At 41.4% G+C, this 16,283-nt stretch overlaps 2 protein-coding genes across 2 annotated transcripts in view; one reads left to right on the top strand and one right to left on the bottom strand.

Moving 5' to 3' along the window:
* fanci (FA complementation group I) overlaps window positions 1-3,513 on the top strand; it is a 61,503-nt gene extending 57,990 nt beyond the window's left edge. Inside the window, exons 36-38 of the mRNA XM_088339556.1 lie at window positions 695-790; window positions 858-962; window positions 3,189-3,513. Coding sequence (XP_088195682.1) covers window positions 695-790; window positions 858-962; window positions 3,189-3,248 — 261 coding nt within the window. The 3' untranslated portion in view covers window positions 3,249-3,513. The remainder of the gene's footprint in view (window positions 1-694; window positions 791-857; window positions 963-3,188) is intronic.
* polg (polymerase (DNA directed), gamma) overlaps window positions 3,137-16,283 on the bottom strand; it is a 35,776-nt gene continuing 22,629 nt past the window's right edge. Inside the window, exons 15-23 of the mRNA XM_088339557.1 lie at window positions 15,682-15,735; window positions 15,478-15,595; window positions 13,932-14,067; window positions 10,737-10,983; window positions 9,284-9,406; window positions 9,043-9,211; window positions 6,991-7,199; window positions 5,682-5,842; window positions 3,137-3,360 (exon numbers count right to left, since the gene is read on the bottom strand). Coding sequence (XP_088195683.1) covers window positions 3,305-3,360; window positions 5,682-5,842; window positions 6,991-7,199; window positions 9,043-9,211; window positions 9,284-9,406; window positions 10,737-10,983; window positions 13,932-14,067; window positions 15,478-15,595; window positions 15,682-15,735 — 1,273 coding nt within the window. The 3' untranslated portion in view covers window positions 3,137-3,304. The remainder of the gene's footprint in view (window positions 3,361-5,681; window positions 5,843-6,990; window positions 7,200-9,042; window positions 9,212-9,283; window positions 9,407-10,736; window positions 10,984-13,931; window positions 14,068-15,477; window positions 15,596-15,681; window positions 15,736-16,283) is intronic.

Raw genomic sequence — 16,283 nt, 5'->3', positions numbered from 1 at the left:
TCGGCACCGGCTGTAGCAGATTTTCTAATTTGCCTGTGTGCTTCTTAAAGGCGGGTTTTGGGGATTGCCGGTTGCGGGTTCATTGCATTACTTTGCATTATTCTGTTCTGGTTGACTTGAGGAAACCTGTACTTGCCCGTTCTGAGTAAAAGCCTGTTTTGAGAGTATTCCTAGTCTGAGTTTCTGTTTGTCTGTAAACCTGTTTTTGTCCCTGAGTGTTGGACGACTTTTATTTCCTTAATAAAAGTAACTGATCGTTAACGCGAATGAGTTCACCCTTCCTGCCTCAGATCTGGTCCGGTCCCGTGACAGATTTGGGACACAGGATTTGGCATTGTTATCATTTCATACATTTGATGAAATCATCAAATGACACCCAGTGAAATAAAATGTGCTGAAGAATAAGCTTTTGTCTAGAGAGCCTGTTTGGCAGTTTTTTCAATTTTGTCTGCGGCTCTCTTAATTTCTTTATAAAACATGTTTTGCTTTTATGGCTCTTTGGGTCCAAAAGGTTCCTGACCCCTGCTCTAAAATAATAATTTTACAAGAAAATCAAAACGATCCACTATCAGAACAGGTCTGCGGGCACCTCAGCTGGTTCCTGCTGGCAGCATATTGGAAACTCCTGATCTAGACATAATCAAAGATCAAAATAAAAGATGAATCGATTATTCCCGTTTTACCTTTGGGACAGGCAAAAGTTCTGCGTGAGACGAAGGCCATCCCCAACTTGATCTTCAACATCGAACAGTACGAGAAATACATCATCGCGCTTTCAAAGAAGTCAAAGGTACGCTTGAGGGACTTTCGGTCGTGTAGAAGAAAGGAGAAATGTCAACTTGGTGTGGATGCTTCAGGTCAATCTGATGCAATACATGAAGCAAAGCACCTCCAGAGACTTCCGCATCAACGTTGCAAGTCTGGACGCGGCGCTGCAGGAGCAGGATGACGACGCCGGGGAGGTAAACCAGCACCACTCCAGCTTCACTGGCCATATACCCTATTTTTTGTAGCAGAAGTAGCTCCGGAGTATAGGTCGCACCAGCCAAAAACAGCATTCTCCAAAGTTTTCCATCCATCCATTATTTTCCGCTTATCCGAGGTCAGGTCGCGGGGGCAGCAGCCTTTAAAGGGAAGCCCAGACGTCCCTATCCCCAGCCACCTCCTCCAGCTCATCCGACAGGACCCCGAGGCGTTCCCAAGCCAGCCGGGAGACATAGTCTCTCCAACGTGTCCTGGGTCGCCCCCGGGGTCTCCTGCCGGTGGGACATGCCCGGAACACCTCCCGAGGGGGGCGTCCAGGAGGCATTCTTATCAGATGCCCGAGCCGCCTCCACTGGCTCCTCTCAATGCGGAGGAGCAGTGGCTCTGCACAGAGTCCCTCCCTGATGACTGAGCTTCTCGCCTTATCTCTAAGGGAGAACCCAGACACCCTGCGGAGGAAACTCATTTCGGCCACTTGTATCCGGGATGGTGTTCTTTCGGTCATAACCCAAAGTTCCTGACCATTGGTGAGGGTAGGAACGCAGATCGACCGGTAGATCGAGAGCTTTGCCTTTCGGCTCAGCTCCCTCTTCACCACGACGGACCGGTCCAGGGTCCCAATGACGGCAGACGCTGCACCGACCCGTCTGTTGATCTCTCCAAAGTTTTACACATTATAAACTATAAATAAAAAGGATGTTTTCAGTACTTAAAACTTAGTTCCTGTGCGGAGCCTTCGCTCTAAAAATGATGGTCTACTAATGATACCAAGAGCCAGGAAGCGTTCTGCAGGTTTGAGAGCGTTCTCCATCCGGGCCCCGGTGCTGTGGAATGCTCTTCACCCGGAGATCCGATCCGCAACCTCAGTGGAAATGTTTAAATCTAAGCTTAAATCATACTTCTACTCTATAGCATATAAATAACCTATATTTTATGTTAAAAACATGTGTATTATTTGCCCTCATGTAGGTTTTAGCTCAGGGGATGGTGTCATAAGTCTGTAATAATAGTTTGCAATAGTCTTTGATCTGTGCATCCCTTTGAGACTCTTTGTGATTAAGGGTATACAAATTAACTCAAGTACTTCATGGATCTTCAGTCAAAACTGGCAGATAACTACTCCATCCATAGAACTCTTCTGCTACATTCATGAAGCATTGAAAAGGGACTTCTTTTAAAATAAATCTTTTCAGTTCAAACAAATACAAATCTTATGTGTTCAAGTCACGGTAGACTATCCACCGTTTGGTTCCTCCTTTCCCTTCTACATCACTAACAACTCATTGCCGCCTCTGCTTTTCGCCAGTCACTTAGTCCAAAATGTCTCTGCTTTTCGGCCGCATAGTTTACTATCTCAAGCTTGTGATCTGATTTTCTTTCCAGTGCCTTTTTGTTGAGCCTTCTTAGTTGTTTTTATAAATGACTGGTGTTGTGGCAGAAAATGTCCCCTACCTTTTCTTAGTAATCGGGACAAGAAGGTTAGAAGACAAGGCATTATTTTGCCAAAGTAAATATTTTCAACTTGCTCAATAGGAGCTCCTAGACGTTATATTATATTTCCCCCCAAAATTAGATACAAAGTCAATTTAGTGACTAATGCTATTGCTGTGAGAGCGGCCATGTCATTTGTAGACACAACACGGCAAGGTCGAAATGATCAACAATGTCCTTTAGCGCTCTCTACTGGTTTAGTGTGAAAAGATTTACAGTACCTGTAATAACAATTTAAATCTCAAATGAAATAAGTGGCAGCGCGGTGGTTAGCGCGTGTGTGGAACAGTTCTGAGGCCATGGGTTCAAATCCAGCTACCAACCTTCCTTTGTGGAGTTTGCATGTTCTCCCTGTGCTTGCGTGGGTTTCCTCCGGGCACTCCGATTTCCTCCCACATTCCAAAAGCATGCATGTCAGATTAATTGGCCGGTCCAAATTGTCCCTAGGTGTGAATGAGCGAGCGAATTGTCTGTCTTTGTGTCCCCTGCCCACTCCCCGGAGATGGCTGGGATGGGCTCCAGCACCCCCGCGGCCCTACTGAGGATAAGCGGTGCAGATTATGGATAGATGGATGAAATAAGTGTTAATAATTTCACAGGCAAGCCTTACTGGAGTATAAATTGCATCCCCAGCCCAACTAAAGCAAAAAAAAAACAAGACTTCATTAGCAGAATACTGTATTAAATGTTTGCACTGTTCTCTATTCCTTAAGGGCGAATCGCAAGATGGAGAAGAAACTCAAGAACCCAAACAGAAGAAGCGAAAACATTAAGATGTTGAATGTTTCACCATTTTGTATTTACATGTTCCATTATGTTTGCCTTCCCTTTATTTTAGGGAGCCCTTGGTGATGTCCACGATTTGATAGATGTCCAAGGCTTCACCTGAAAGCACATTTTAGAGGCAAATTGTTATTTAGCGTGTTCTCTTATTTAACTGAACAGACTTGATTGTTATCGGATAGTTGACATTCAAATGATTGTATGATTGGTGTTTTGAGATGTTTGGAAGGAATATAAAAGTAATGGATTATCTGAGGTCCATTCTCTTAACCTGATTTTCAGGGTTTGTACACCTTTTTAATGGCCAAATTCAAGCATTTTGAGGACGTCTCATAACCAAGTTTCAATTTCTCCAGTACCATTACAGTGTTCGTTTTAGCTGTGAAAAGTGATGGGTCCCGGGGACTCGCATGCTCAAAAATCTATGGGTCCCAACAGAGATCTATGGCTCCCCAAAATTTTGTGTTATCGAGGTTGAAATTGTAAATCGGCGACAAATATATAATATAAATCCATATATTCAGTTTTAATCATCAGAGTTTATTGGTCATACAAATCAGTTATCTCTTCAAGATTTTTCAGTTCACAACAATATTGTAAATTATACAAAATAATATTGCTGAAATTATTATATTAATCTATATTTTCATTCAGTTTTAATCATCACAGTTAATTGGTAATATAAAGCAGTTATCACTTCAGATTTTTCAGTTCACAATATTGTACACTATACAAAACAATATTGCTGAAACATTTATATATTCTTGCAGGTTGAATCATCACAGTTAATTGGTAATACAAAGCAGTTATCACTTCAATTTTTTCAGTTCATATATTCTTCGTGGTTTGCTGTTCTCAAGGTCCAATCCATTATCATCCTCCTCATAGCGTAACCAGGAATATAATTTAGTCCATTTTGGCAGAAAAGTCCTTTTCTTGCTAAAAGTATTTTTTTGTTCATTTTCTTTCGTCGAATCGTTCGCTTCAACATACGTGTTTTCCTTGCCTCCGCTTCTTTTTTGTGCCGGAATTATTGCCGTTGTTATCACTTTCGGCATTATGTTTCCACTTATTACTGTCACTGAAGAAATTACCAATTTTGTGTTGATTTTCACCTTCACTCGACAACAACCACCATAACAATGACGTCATCTCGAAGCAACGGGATCTCGTTGGCCGAGATCGGCGTGCAGACGAAAACTCGAACCGCGAGACCAAAACAACAATGGCGGATCTGTCTGACGAAAAGTTGAGTGCGGTAAATCTTTGTTAAACAAAAAAAAAAAAGTAATTGGGTGATAATGACAATTTTGTGTCAAAAAAGTTGCGTCCCGGGGACGCACGTTGATTTGACCCAATGCGTCCCCAGCAAAAATGATGCGTCTAGGACGCGGGCAAACGAGAACACTGCCATTACAAGAAACAATCTGGTGTGACTTCTTTTATTTAGCGGAGACGCAAATATATTGTATCTGCAATTTTCTTACATTTTAAAGCAGACTCGTTGAGAAACATGTTCATTTGCAAGCACTAAATCAAATTTAAGCACTTTTTCATTCCTTAAAAACACTTTAAAATTCAAGCATTCAAAGATATTAAGCACCTGTACAAAAAATGCATACCTTGTACACGTCTTAAAATGCATAATAAACGTACTTTATTCGGCAAAAACGTACAGGTTGATAGGTATGTATGTTACCGATACCTATTGTATGTTTTCACTTTGCGGGTTTTAACAATCGCAGGACCTTTTTGTAACGCAACCTTTGCGAAAAACAAGGGATTACTGTTGATAAATGATAGTCAGCAAATACAGTTAATGTGGGTGGTTTGGTGAATTTCAGTGGACTTATGAAAAACTACAGGTTGTAATTTTTCCCTTGTGCTTCTCTCAGCATTGTTTCACGAGCCGCATTAAATCCATTGGCGGGCCTGATCTGGGCCGTAGTTTTGGCAACCGAGTTTTACAGCTTGTTGGTGATAGGAATGAGTGGAGAGGTGTTGTAAAAGGATAGTGGGATGTTTGGGCACGTTCTAAGGGATGGACAGGGCACTCGTATGATGCGGCAGGGGTAAACCAGTGAAAGCTGTCGGGCCCTGCTGTTGAAGAGTGTGTTGTGTCACCCTGACCAGAGTGACATGGCCGCTTTCTGGTGTCCCGTTTCATCCGGAGGGACGAAAGTATGACCAACTTGGGTGCCGAGGTGCCTATCTTGTTTGGGTGTTTGGGCATTTGGCTTGGCCATGGTCCAAAAAAATGTGTGTGTGTGTTTTTTTCCTTTTTTTTTTCCTTTTATTTTCTTTGTTATTGTATGTGTCTGTCTTGCTATCGGTCACCCCTCTTGAGGGATGTGACCAAGGTAGATAGAGTACAGCAATCACAGTGAAAATAATTGTGGGTAGGAACTCCGCTCTAGGCTTACCAGGAGAAACGCCGTACTTTCTCTCCATGCCGGTGGGATTGGAGGGGGTCACGCAGTCCATGGTGACTTCTTTCCTCAGGCAGGTGTCGACGTCCACCGCACTGAAGAAAGCCACCGACTGGGGAAGGTCGGGCATCCCCAATGCGTGAGCGAACATGCTCCTGCGGGAGAAGACACAAGTCAAGTCACATTTATTTGTATAGCCCTTCATCACAAAAATGTCTCAAAGGACTGCACAGGATTACAATGACACCATTACATGATCTTAAACCAACAGACGCACAACACCGTCAAGCAATGTTCCCTCTAAGCTGCGCGCGTGGGCAATCGCACATTCTCAGCGCACAAGAAAATCTAGCCAGCTCACAAAAATGAGGGCTCAAAATTCAAGAAGCGAATTAAGTCAAAGTTACGGTGCATGAAGGTAAAAATACACGGGTTCCCCTGACACTGTTCTAAATGCGGTAATTGGAAGTCAAGGTCGAAGTTGAGTAAAGTCAGTAGAGTTTTTCGAGAACCGGCTTCTTCGGCTCGGCTCACTAAAAGGAACCGGCTCTTTCGGGTCCTAAACGGCTCTTCAGGTTGTTTTTGCTTCTTTCATCCCTATATGACCGAATATTACGTAAGATTATGCACAAAATGACTTAAAGGAAGGGGCAAATAGAACAAAAGAAGAAAAAAATACCAAAATGAAAAAGTAGTGAAACGCTGAGAAAAACAAAACAAAAAGGAAGAGGTAAAAAAATAAACAAAAAGAAAAAAGTAACAGCTAGGAAAAAATAAACACAATGATACTTTTTTAAAGGAATTAAAAAAAAATAGAAAAAAACAGGGAAAAAGAAGAAAAAGTTTGTGTTGCATTCAAATCATTTCCAATTATACCAATCTTGTTGCCAACATTGTACTTCCACTAAAAAATGGGATTAAATACAGTTCTGTATCTTGCAACCTACTAAATAAACCCCCAAAAATGTTAGGATTATGCGACAAGAGATACCAGGGAAAAAAAGAAATGGAAATCTTGTGAAAGAATTGTAAAAACAAACGATGTTTGTAGGCCGTACAACCTTTGCAATCGTACATGAGTCAATTCATTCAAAAGTGAAAAATAATTTTGCATTGCAGGAAACTCAGCAAAATGTAACTTGATGTCAAAATTTTGACATGTTTGATAATGACTTAATTGCCACACTTGGGATTATGGTTGCTCATTGTTGTTTCAAACGTTGCTCACCGACTTTGTGTAAACCCTCAGACCCGTGAGGAAAATTACAGAGAACATTGCTTGGAAGGCCCCGCTTTAACTAACCTAGTGAGAAGGTTGGTGATTTGCAAAGCCAGCGCGGCTCTGTATCGGTCCTCACTGCGGACGAGGTAGCGGACTTCGTCGTGGATGCTGATGCAGAAGCGGCCCTCGATGTCGTGCTCCTCAAAGAGCCACCTCATGGCCACCAGCATCAGATGAAGGTAGTCCACTGCCGAGCTTTGGACCACCCAGTTGACTCGGCTGGTGATGAACTGACCCGGAAAAAGAAAGCTTTAATGCAAGATTTGGGAGGAACTGAGTTTAGTAATCCCTCGCAATATCACTGTATTTTTTTGAGCGGTTTCGATACTTAGCAAATATTCACTGTGCATTCTGATTGATCAAACAGTCACCGCGCCCCTTTTCTGCCTATGTCTGCATGTGCATCAATAATGTTGCCGGGTTCAACGTTTGTACACCTTTTCAATGGCCAAATTCAAGAATTTTAAGGACTTTCAATGACAATTTTCTAATTTCTCAAGTACAATTCAAAGAAGAAATCCAGTGTGAAACATTTATTTAGCAGGGCCACAAATATAATCTGCAATTTACATGTGCGATTTTAAATTTTGCATATGCGTTTATAGAAACATAAGATTTTTAGGTCTTCAGTAATAAAACGCGACGATTTGTCAAGTCTCTTCCCATAAAGACGTTGGGTAAACATTTTCAGTTGCAGGAAATTCTTTCAAATAGTTTATTGCTGGGACACTACCTTCATTTTTGGCATGGCCCATACGAAATGTCCATAATTGATGCATAATCGATTTGTTATAGAGTCAAGTCTCTTCCCATAAAGATGTTAGGTAAACATTTTCAGTTGCAGGAAATTCTTTCAAATAGTGTACCACTGGGGCACTACCTTCATTTTTGGCATTGGCCCATAAGAAATGTCCATAATTGATGCATAATCGATTTGTTATAGAGTCAAGTCTCTTCCCATAAAGACGTTGGGCAAACATTTTCAGTTGCAGGAAATTCTTTCAAATAGTTTACCGCTGGGACACTTTCTTCATTTTTGGCATGGCCCATAAGAAATGTCCCTATTTGATGCATAATCCTTACACTAATACACATTTCATAGTGCCCGTTTAGGTGTAGTATGCATGTGATAGTTATGTAGTGAAAAGAAGTCCGTCTCTTTTTAGAGAACCGGCTTTTTCGGCTCAACTCATTCAAGAGAGCCGGCTCTCAAACGGCTCACTTGCTTTGATGCATTATATTACGAATTATGATTTTTTATAAAGAAGTTAGGAAAAAAAGGAAGTATAAAAGGAGAAAATGAAAAAAAGAGTTGTGGTTATCCCTTTAATCAGTATCAACAATAATTGAATGCAGAAAATGAATTCGTAATTTGAATAAGAAAATGTATTATTCTACTTAATTATATTTGCATGTATTTTTTCCTTCTATGGTGAACTTCCAAGCTACTTAATTTTTTTTTAATAATCAACCTCATTCATGTCGAGCAACTCAATATCTCACAACAAAATGTTAATTAACAACATACCCGTATATGATATAACGAAACACATGTACAATATAATAATAATAATAATAATAATAATTTCCTTGTATTGTCATTCTGTGTAACAATGTACACAGAACGAAATGTCGATTGCACCTGACCCGATGCAGCCGCAGCCAAGAGAGGGCGCCGCCGACCACTTTTTAAGTCTTAGGAATGACTCGGCCGGGGCGCGAACCCGAACCTCCCAGTCTCAAAGCGGGCGCCTTACCATCTAGGCTACTGAGCTGGTTAAACTACATAAATAAACACGTTTGAAAAAAAAAAAATAAATATGGTGTAAGATTATTTTGTAAGGGAAAATACAGACAGTTTGTAAGGGCCTGGAGCGCGACAGGTATGATATATACTGTATATATAAATATTATTATACTTAAAGTCATTTGGGTTATGAGTGAATATATTCGACTGTCTGCACAATCCATTTAAAATTTGAGCGGTGGAAACATTTTCTTGATTTGGGTTGCTGCTCGGACTGTAATGAGGGTGGGATGGTGATCCCTGAAGTCAGACCAGTTTTAGCTCACCTCGTCCCTCACCACCTCTGGTTCAAGAGCTCTGCTAATCCTGCAGCCCAGAACTGGCGTTGCCGGCTGGGACGAATGCGCAATGCTCTCCAGTTTGTTGAACATGTCCGACTCGGTTCCCCCGGACCACATTCGCTTGTCAACTATATCCCACTTTCTCCGCCGGGAGCTTAAATGTCAAATAGGAACACACAAGAGAAGTGTCATCAGATGTTGAAAACTGTGATCATGATTTTTTTACCCCTGTGAGGCCAATTTATTGATTTTCCGCAAATCCTGTAGAGACACGCTTCCGTCATCCTCCTGCTCCACCTCGATTTCTAGCTCAGAGACCAGCCATTCACCTTCGTCAGACAGTTTATATCTGGAAAGACAATGAAAAAGGGTGTAGCTTTCATGTTTTTGATGTATTTAATAAGTAAATAAATATAGTTTTCTACTTTGTGAGTTTTGACTATCACGGGATCTTTTTGGAAAGCAAGCCCCCAAAAAACGAGGGATTACTGTAGTGATTATATATGGCCTTAATGAGTACCGTAAATTCCGGACTATAGAGCCGCACCCACCACATTTTAAGAGGAAAAACGATTTTGTACTTACACAAGCCGCACCTGTATATAAGCCGCATACGCCCACATTAAAAGAATGTAACACAAACACAAAATTAACCCAGACCCGACTTAAGTCCCGCGGTTGAAACTGAATGTCCTTCATTAAAGTACAAAGTCCAAAAATCACAGCCGGCAAAACGAACGGAAAATGATTCCGGTACTTAAGGTTTGATGCAGACCTGCAGAGTCCGGGTCCGTTGAAAGTAATCCAAGGAAAAAAGTGTATATTTCCAAAGATAAGGGTGGGAAAAATATATATCCACTATTGTCCACCGTGTCCACAAACACTCACCTTTAACGGTCCCCACTTCCCGTCAGCCCGCGTTTGTTTACGCTCCTTCTTTTTAATTCGCCCGTCCAAAACATATCAGATTAAGTGTCCAAAATAAATACAAATAAATACATTACAAAAATATACAGTTGCAAATACATGGTTACACATATTTACAAAGAAAGACGATACACCGAGAGTTTTCAAAGATTTAATAATAATAATATAACTTTCATCCCAAACGGTGCCTGACAGGGCAGTTAATGGTAGCAACATGCTAGCAACACGCTCGTAACACAGTAAACAGGTCTGTTAAAAAAACATACCATACTTGTAAAAATCACGGTAAACCGTCCTCATCTTCCTCCTTACAACTGAAGCCATCAAAGTCGTCTTCCTCAGTGTCGGAAAGAAACTTTGTCATATAGACGTCGTCCCACGCTCCCTTATTCCAAAACACGCTAGCAACACGCTCGCAACACAGTAAACGGGTCTGGTAAAAAAACACACAATACTTGTAAAAATCACGGTGCCTTTCTTTTTGCATTTGCATGATGAGGGTATGTTTACACTAATTTAATTCATGCACAAGACAATAAGTTGCAGTCTTCCTCGGCGCATATATTCCAGCGGTCTAAATCTTACCTTTTGTACTCGAGCGCCGCTGGTGGCCGTTAGAAAATTTACATAAATTGGCCACATCACTGAATAAGCCGCAGGGTTGAAAGTTTGGGGAAAAAATAGCGGCTTATAGTCCGGAATTTACGGTACTTGTATCAATATCGTAAGTAAGTCCTAATCGATGAGAGTACCTGCGTATCCCCTTTGTGAGCGCGTACATCTGTCGGGCCTTATCAGCGGCCTCCGTCTGAGTGAGGCGATGGTTGAACTGCATCAGCAACCGTTCGGCGAAGGGCTGCCCCGCGCCATAAATGCGGCCGTAGTTGAAGACCTTGGCGTGCTCCCTGCTGATGCCCACCGCGTCAGCAGTCCGGCTGTGCAGGTCAGTGGCCTGGCTCTTCCTGCCTTGAAGTGTCATCCAGCCGAACGCTGTGCAGCCTAAATTATTTAGCGGAAAAGCATGACTTTAGGGAGAGACGCATGTTTTGATACTACTAATAAAAAGAGGTTGATAGCAGTGTCTGAAATAACTTCTGCCAGGACGCCCGGGGCGTGCATCTTTTACGTCGGGCGCACAACTTACAAAACGTCTCCGCCCGGGTGGCCGACAATTTTTTACAAGAAAAAAAAAAAAGAAACGTTTGTATTACAGTGGAACCTCGGTTCAGAGCGTTGCGGGTCTAAAAAATATACCTTACCTTCTCCATAAAAGCATTTAATGACTTGAGCAAGCGCGAGCTTATGTCAACTGAGGACACGGTGTGGACACTATTATTGTAAAGGGGGGGGGAGGCCCTGACACAATGCTTTGTCATGCTGAGTTACCGCTTCGCTCACCCCCCGCCCTTCAAAACCTCCCAACCTCACCCCCTTCTTATGTGGCGCTGATTATCATGGAGAAACTCGGCGACGCCACGTAAGTATATTCTCTTCTGTCACATTTCATCTCAAGTTTGACTTTTTAATACCAAAAGCGAGCGGTTGTTTGTACTACCTAAACACGGCTATTTGTGTGTGGTTTCGTGAATTTGTTGTAAAAGCCGTTCGATGCCGCTAGCTAAAGAATGTTGTTATTGTCACTTTCATTAAAATGAACACAGACCATTTTTTTAACTGCTGTTTCCCAAAAACGCTTCACAAACACTCACTGTTTAAATTTTCAATATGTGTTAACAAGCGAAATAAAGTGCTATGGCTGCATGTGGTTGAGAGCGGTTAATACAATCATACTGAATGGTTCGTAGTGGTTTCGCCGCAGTCCTATTCCGTGTAAATCGATGATGTAAGACATGGCTACATTTGTGGTTCATGTTTTGATAGATTCAGTTCCAGTGTGAAGAGTTCTGGATGAGTAACCCACTAACTCCTTGCCATCATGCCAGGGATCACTTCGGTTTAATGGCGGGGGGGGGGGGGGGGGGGGTATACTGTATACCTGTATACGTTTTTTTTAAGCATTTTTGAAGGGGCGCCACTACTTCGCGCATTTTCAGTTTTCGCGGGTGGTCTCGGTCCCCATTAACCGCGATAACCGAGGGATTACTGTATTCCGATTTCAAAATCTTTGTTGGGTTCAAAAATTTCGGAATTTTGGTTCATTTGACAGTTTGCATACGCGGCAGCCGATCAGAAGCCTGCATCGAATAACTTTTTTTTTAATGTGGGATGAAACTGGAGTGCCCGGAGGAAACCCACGCAAGCACGGGGAGAACATGCAAACTCCACACAGGAGGTAACCACTGCGCCGCTGTGCTGCCCTCATTTTGTTGTATATCTATAAAAATATCAAACATTTTCAGCAAAGGGGTGGACTTTTATTATATGATGCCATCACTATATGGCAATGTCTGTAATAACGTCTGCCCAGACGCCCGGGCGTGCATCTTTTATGTCGGGCTTACAACTTAACGTCTCAGCCCGGGTGGCCGACAACTTTTTCAAGAAAAAAAACTGAAAAAAAAATTCTAATCAAACGTTTGCTTTATTCCGATTTCGAAATCTTTGTTTGGTTTCGAAATTTCAGTTCATTTGCCAATTTGCATACTCTGCAGCCAATCAGAAGCCTGCATCGAATAACTTTGTGCTTCCGGACTTTCCCGAGCGTTATAAGGTCATGCATTTGCATATCATTATCCAAAGTAGACACACAGAAAACACAATGAATATGGATAAGTGGTTAGGAATCAAGCCAAAACCTCAGCCCCAGACGAAATATTCAAAAGAAGCTAGCAACATTTATGACGCTACAAAACGTAAATGTACATTAAAAGCATCGTGGAGAGAGGAGTTGATGTGGCTTGAAGAAGATGACGCAACGCAAACATTGCATATATTCATATATTCTGATTATCAATCCTGAATACTTTGCAACAATGTTTTTTTTTTTGCAATTAGTCGTCTTATTATGTTTCAAGTTGTAAAAAATGGGACTGGCAACTTTATGGGGTCATGTAACTTTTTGTCATGAGTTTCGGACACTGTTGATAGTGCTTTACAGAATTTCCTTCAAAAATGCATTATGCAAAAACGACTTTGGGGTATTTAGACTCCGATTTGCCCAATTGATATGTGTCCACGTATTGTAAAAAAGGGGAGGTTACAAGAAAAAAAAGGCATGGAGTGATCAGTCATAGTACAACCTTTGGATTGGCGAGTCTAGTTCCTCGACAGATATCGGAGAATGTGACCTGTGCAGTGTTCATTTTACCTCTGAAAAGTGATGAGTCCCTGGGACTCGCATGCTCAAAAATCTATGGGTCCCAACAGAGATCTTTGGGTCCCCAAAATATAGTGTTATCGAGGTTGAAATTGTAAATCGGTGACAAATATATAATATAAATCTATTTATTCATTCAGTTTTAATCATCAAATTATTAATTCATTTTCTGCATCAAATTATTGATGGTAATATACCGATTAAAGGGATAACCACAAACCTGTCTTTTTTCATTTTCTCCTTTTATACTTCCTTTTTTTTTACTTCTTCATACAACATAATTCGTAATAGAATGCATCAAAACAAGTGAGCCGTTTGAGAGACGGCTCTCTTGAATGAGTTGAGCCGAAAAAGCCGGTTCTCTAAAAAGAGACGGACTTTTCACCTTATAACTCGAGATCGGCGTGCAGACGAAAACTCGAACCGCGAGACCAAAACAACATCTGCCGGATCTGCCTGACGAAAAGTTTGGAGTGCGGAAAATCTTTGTTTGAAAAAAAAATGTAATCGGGTAATAATGACAATTTTGTGTCAAAAAAGTTGTGTCCTGGGGACGCACGTTGAATTGAGACTATGCGTCCCCAGCAAAAATTATGCGTTGAGGACGCAAAGACGCGGGCAAACGAGAACACTGTGTAGAAAATTAAAACGTCCGGTTGCCAAATCTCACCATGCATGCCGGCAAAGTGGGCCTCTCCCAGCACGGCTGCAATCCACAACTCTTGGGAGTCCACGTCAGCTCCGACCAGATGGTAGCCTGGGGGCGCTTGCACCATCGCCTTCAGCTCGCTGCCCACTCTGTCCCGCTGAAGACACATGACACATTGACAATATCCTTTTGTATTGGGTTCACACAAATACAATGCTTACAGCGTAATATAAACTGTTATATAAATGGTTAAGTAGTATTTCAAAATATACTATCCAATATACATCATAAAATATTTTCCACTGTGTAACCATAGTAAGTTACCACACTAATGGCCAGGGTTGGGTAGGGTTACTTTAACTTGATTACTTTCAATGACTTTTGAATTACTCCAATACCAAATATGCTAATAAAAGACAAAAGAAACTAAATATGAATAAAAATACTCAATTTTGTGCAGGCTTGGGGAGTAACGGAACACATGGAACGGCAAAAATGATGTTGGCAAGCTGTTTGGATTTATTTTCATTTTGTTTCTGTCGCATTTTATCTTAGTTTTGCCGGAGATCAAAGAGATCAAAGCCAGGAGAGAAAGCTTACCACCTGTTGTGAGTCATCATTTTATTCATATTTAGTTTCTTTTGTCTTTTATTAGCATATTTGATATTGGAGTAATCCAAAAGTAATTGAAAGTAATCAAGTTAAAGTAACCCTACCCAACCCTGCTAATGGCTATGTCGATGCAACCTTTTGACATTAAAAAGCGATTTATTTTATTTTGTACTCCATTTAACACGGGAAACACTATGCGTGTTGAAGGATTTTATACATTTGACTATAAAAGATTTTGTACGATCAAATACAAATTACATTTAAATGCAAAAGATATTCACTAGCTGAGCTGTGGGGCGAGGTCAATGCAACCTAGTAAAGAATGATGTTTACAGGAAAAGCGGGGAACTGGGACAAAGGGCTGATAGGATAATCAGCACTTCTCGACGCAGACGGCCCTGGTGACGTAGAAATGCTCGGGGATGTTTTGACAATTTCAGACATCGAGGCGAGGGGGCTTTCCTGGCACGCCCATGGGAGGAGCCGGCACACCAGCTTGCGGGGAAAAAAAACGTGGGCCGAAGGGGGGGAGAAGGAAGCAAGAAGATCGAGAGAGGAGGCTTGACGGAGACTCGAGCGACACTAATTCGGCTAATTGGATGGAGTTCACTTAGTTAAATTGTTTAGGAAATTAAATCTGCCCACCTTGCTAAAATATAGGCTATTTATTGCCCCTGAATAATATCTTCATGAAGTAAGGAATTTTACATCAGGAAAGTGTGTCTTTTGTGTCTGTCGAAAATTAAGATTACCGACAGAGAAAAGAAAATGTATTTATACATTTGTTAGCGTTTCAGCAGGTGTAATTAGGTTCACTAGACTGTTTTGGGCATTTTTGAATATTTCAACATTCTTTCAGTCCAGTCCACGAATAGTAATTTAATTTTCTAATCAGCCCATGCATCAGTTTGACTTTGACAACGCTTATTTATGTGTTTGAGAACAATTGTCTTACACGGGCATTACTAGCAGTCAGCCATGTTGGTTCCACAGCCCTTCGCGTGACCGTCCCAGCAGCGATCACCTGAGGTAATATAGCGCCATACTGTCCCTCTTCATCAAACTCCTTGTGCCTTTAGAAGCCAAACAAAGCTGTCAATGAAGGTTTTATTGACCTTTCGTGGTCAATGCAATTTAAAAACAAGGGTAGCAAAACGACCTGCTCACAAAACGGGGAAGCTCTCCTTTCCGTAGCCATAGCACCATCTGGGAGCTGTGAAAAGGCCATCAAATGTGATTTCTGGGGCAATGATACAAAGAAATGAAATACAGAATAAAAATAACCCAATATTAATGTATCAGTACTACAGATGACCTGAAAGTTTTCTCCTGAAAATACCAAAAGTCGTTTGTTCAAAATAATGTTGCCAAAAAATGGCATTACATCTCGAGTTTTGCACAGAGTGAATCAAGGAAGCAAGGTTTCGGGTGCTCTGAGGAGAGTGATGAGCAACAAGAGTATGAGTATGGATGTTAAAGAGGGGACTGTATGAGAGTGTGATTGTGCCGACTGTGTTGTATGGTGCAAGGACTTGGAGCCTGAACGCAAATTTGAGAAGGAAATTGAATGTTTTTGAGATGAAGTGGTTGAGGAGTATGTTAGGACAAGATTGGATAGATTGAGAAATGAAATTGTGAGAGACAGAACTCGAGTAGTAGTAGAACTGAGCAAGCGTGTGGATAAGAGAGTACTCGGTTGGTTTGGACACATGGAGAGGACGGATGAGAAGCGAATGTTGAAGAGGATCTACAGAGCAGAAG

The sequence above is a fragment of the Urocampus carinirostris genome, chromosome 7, assembly GCF_059441175.1.
Source record: "Urocampus carinirostris isolate Australia breed hairy pipefish chromosome 7, RoL_Ucar_1.0, whole genome shotgun sequence".
Lineage (NCBI taxonomy): Eukaryota > Metazoa > Chordata > Actinopteri > Syngnathiformes > Syngnathidae > Urocampus > Urocampus carinirostris.
This window is presented reverse-complemented; position numbering and strand designations above follow the sequence as displayed.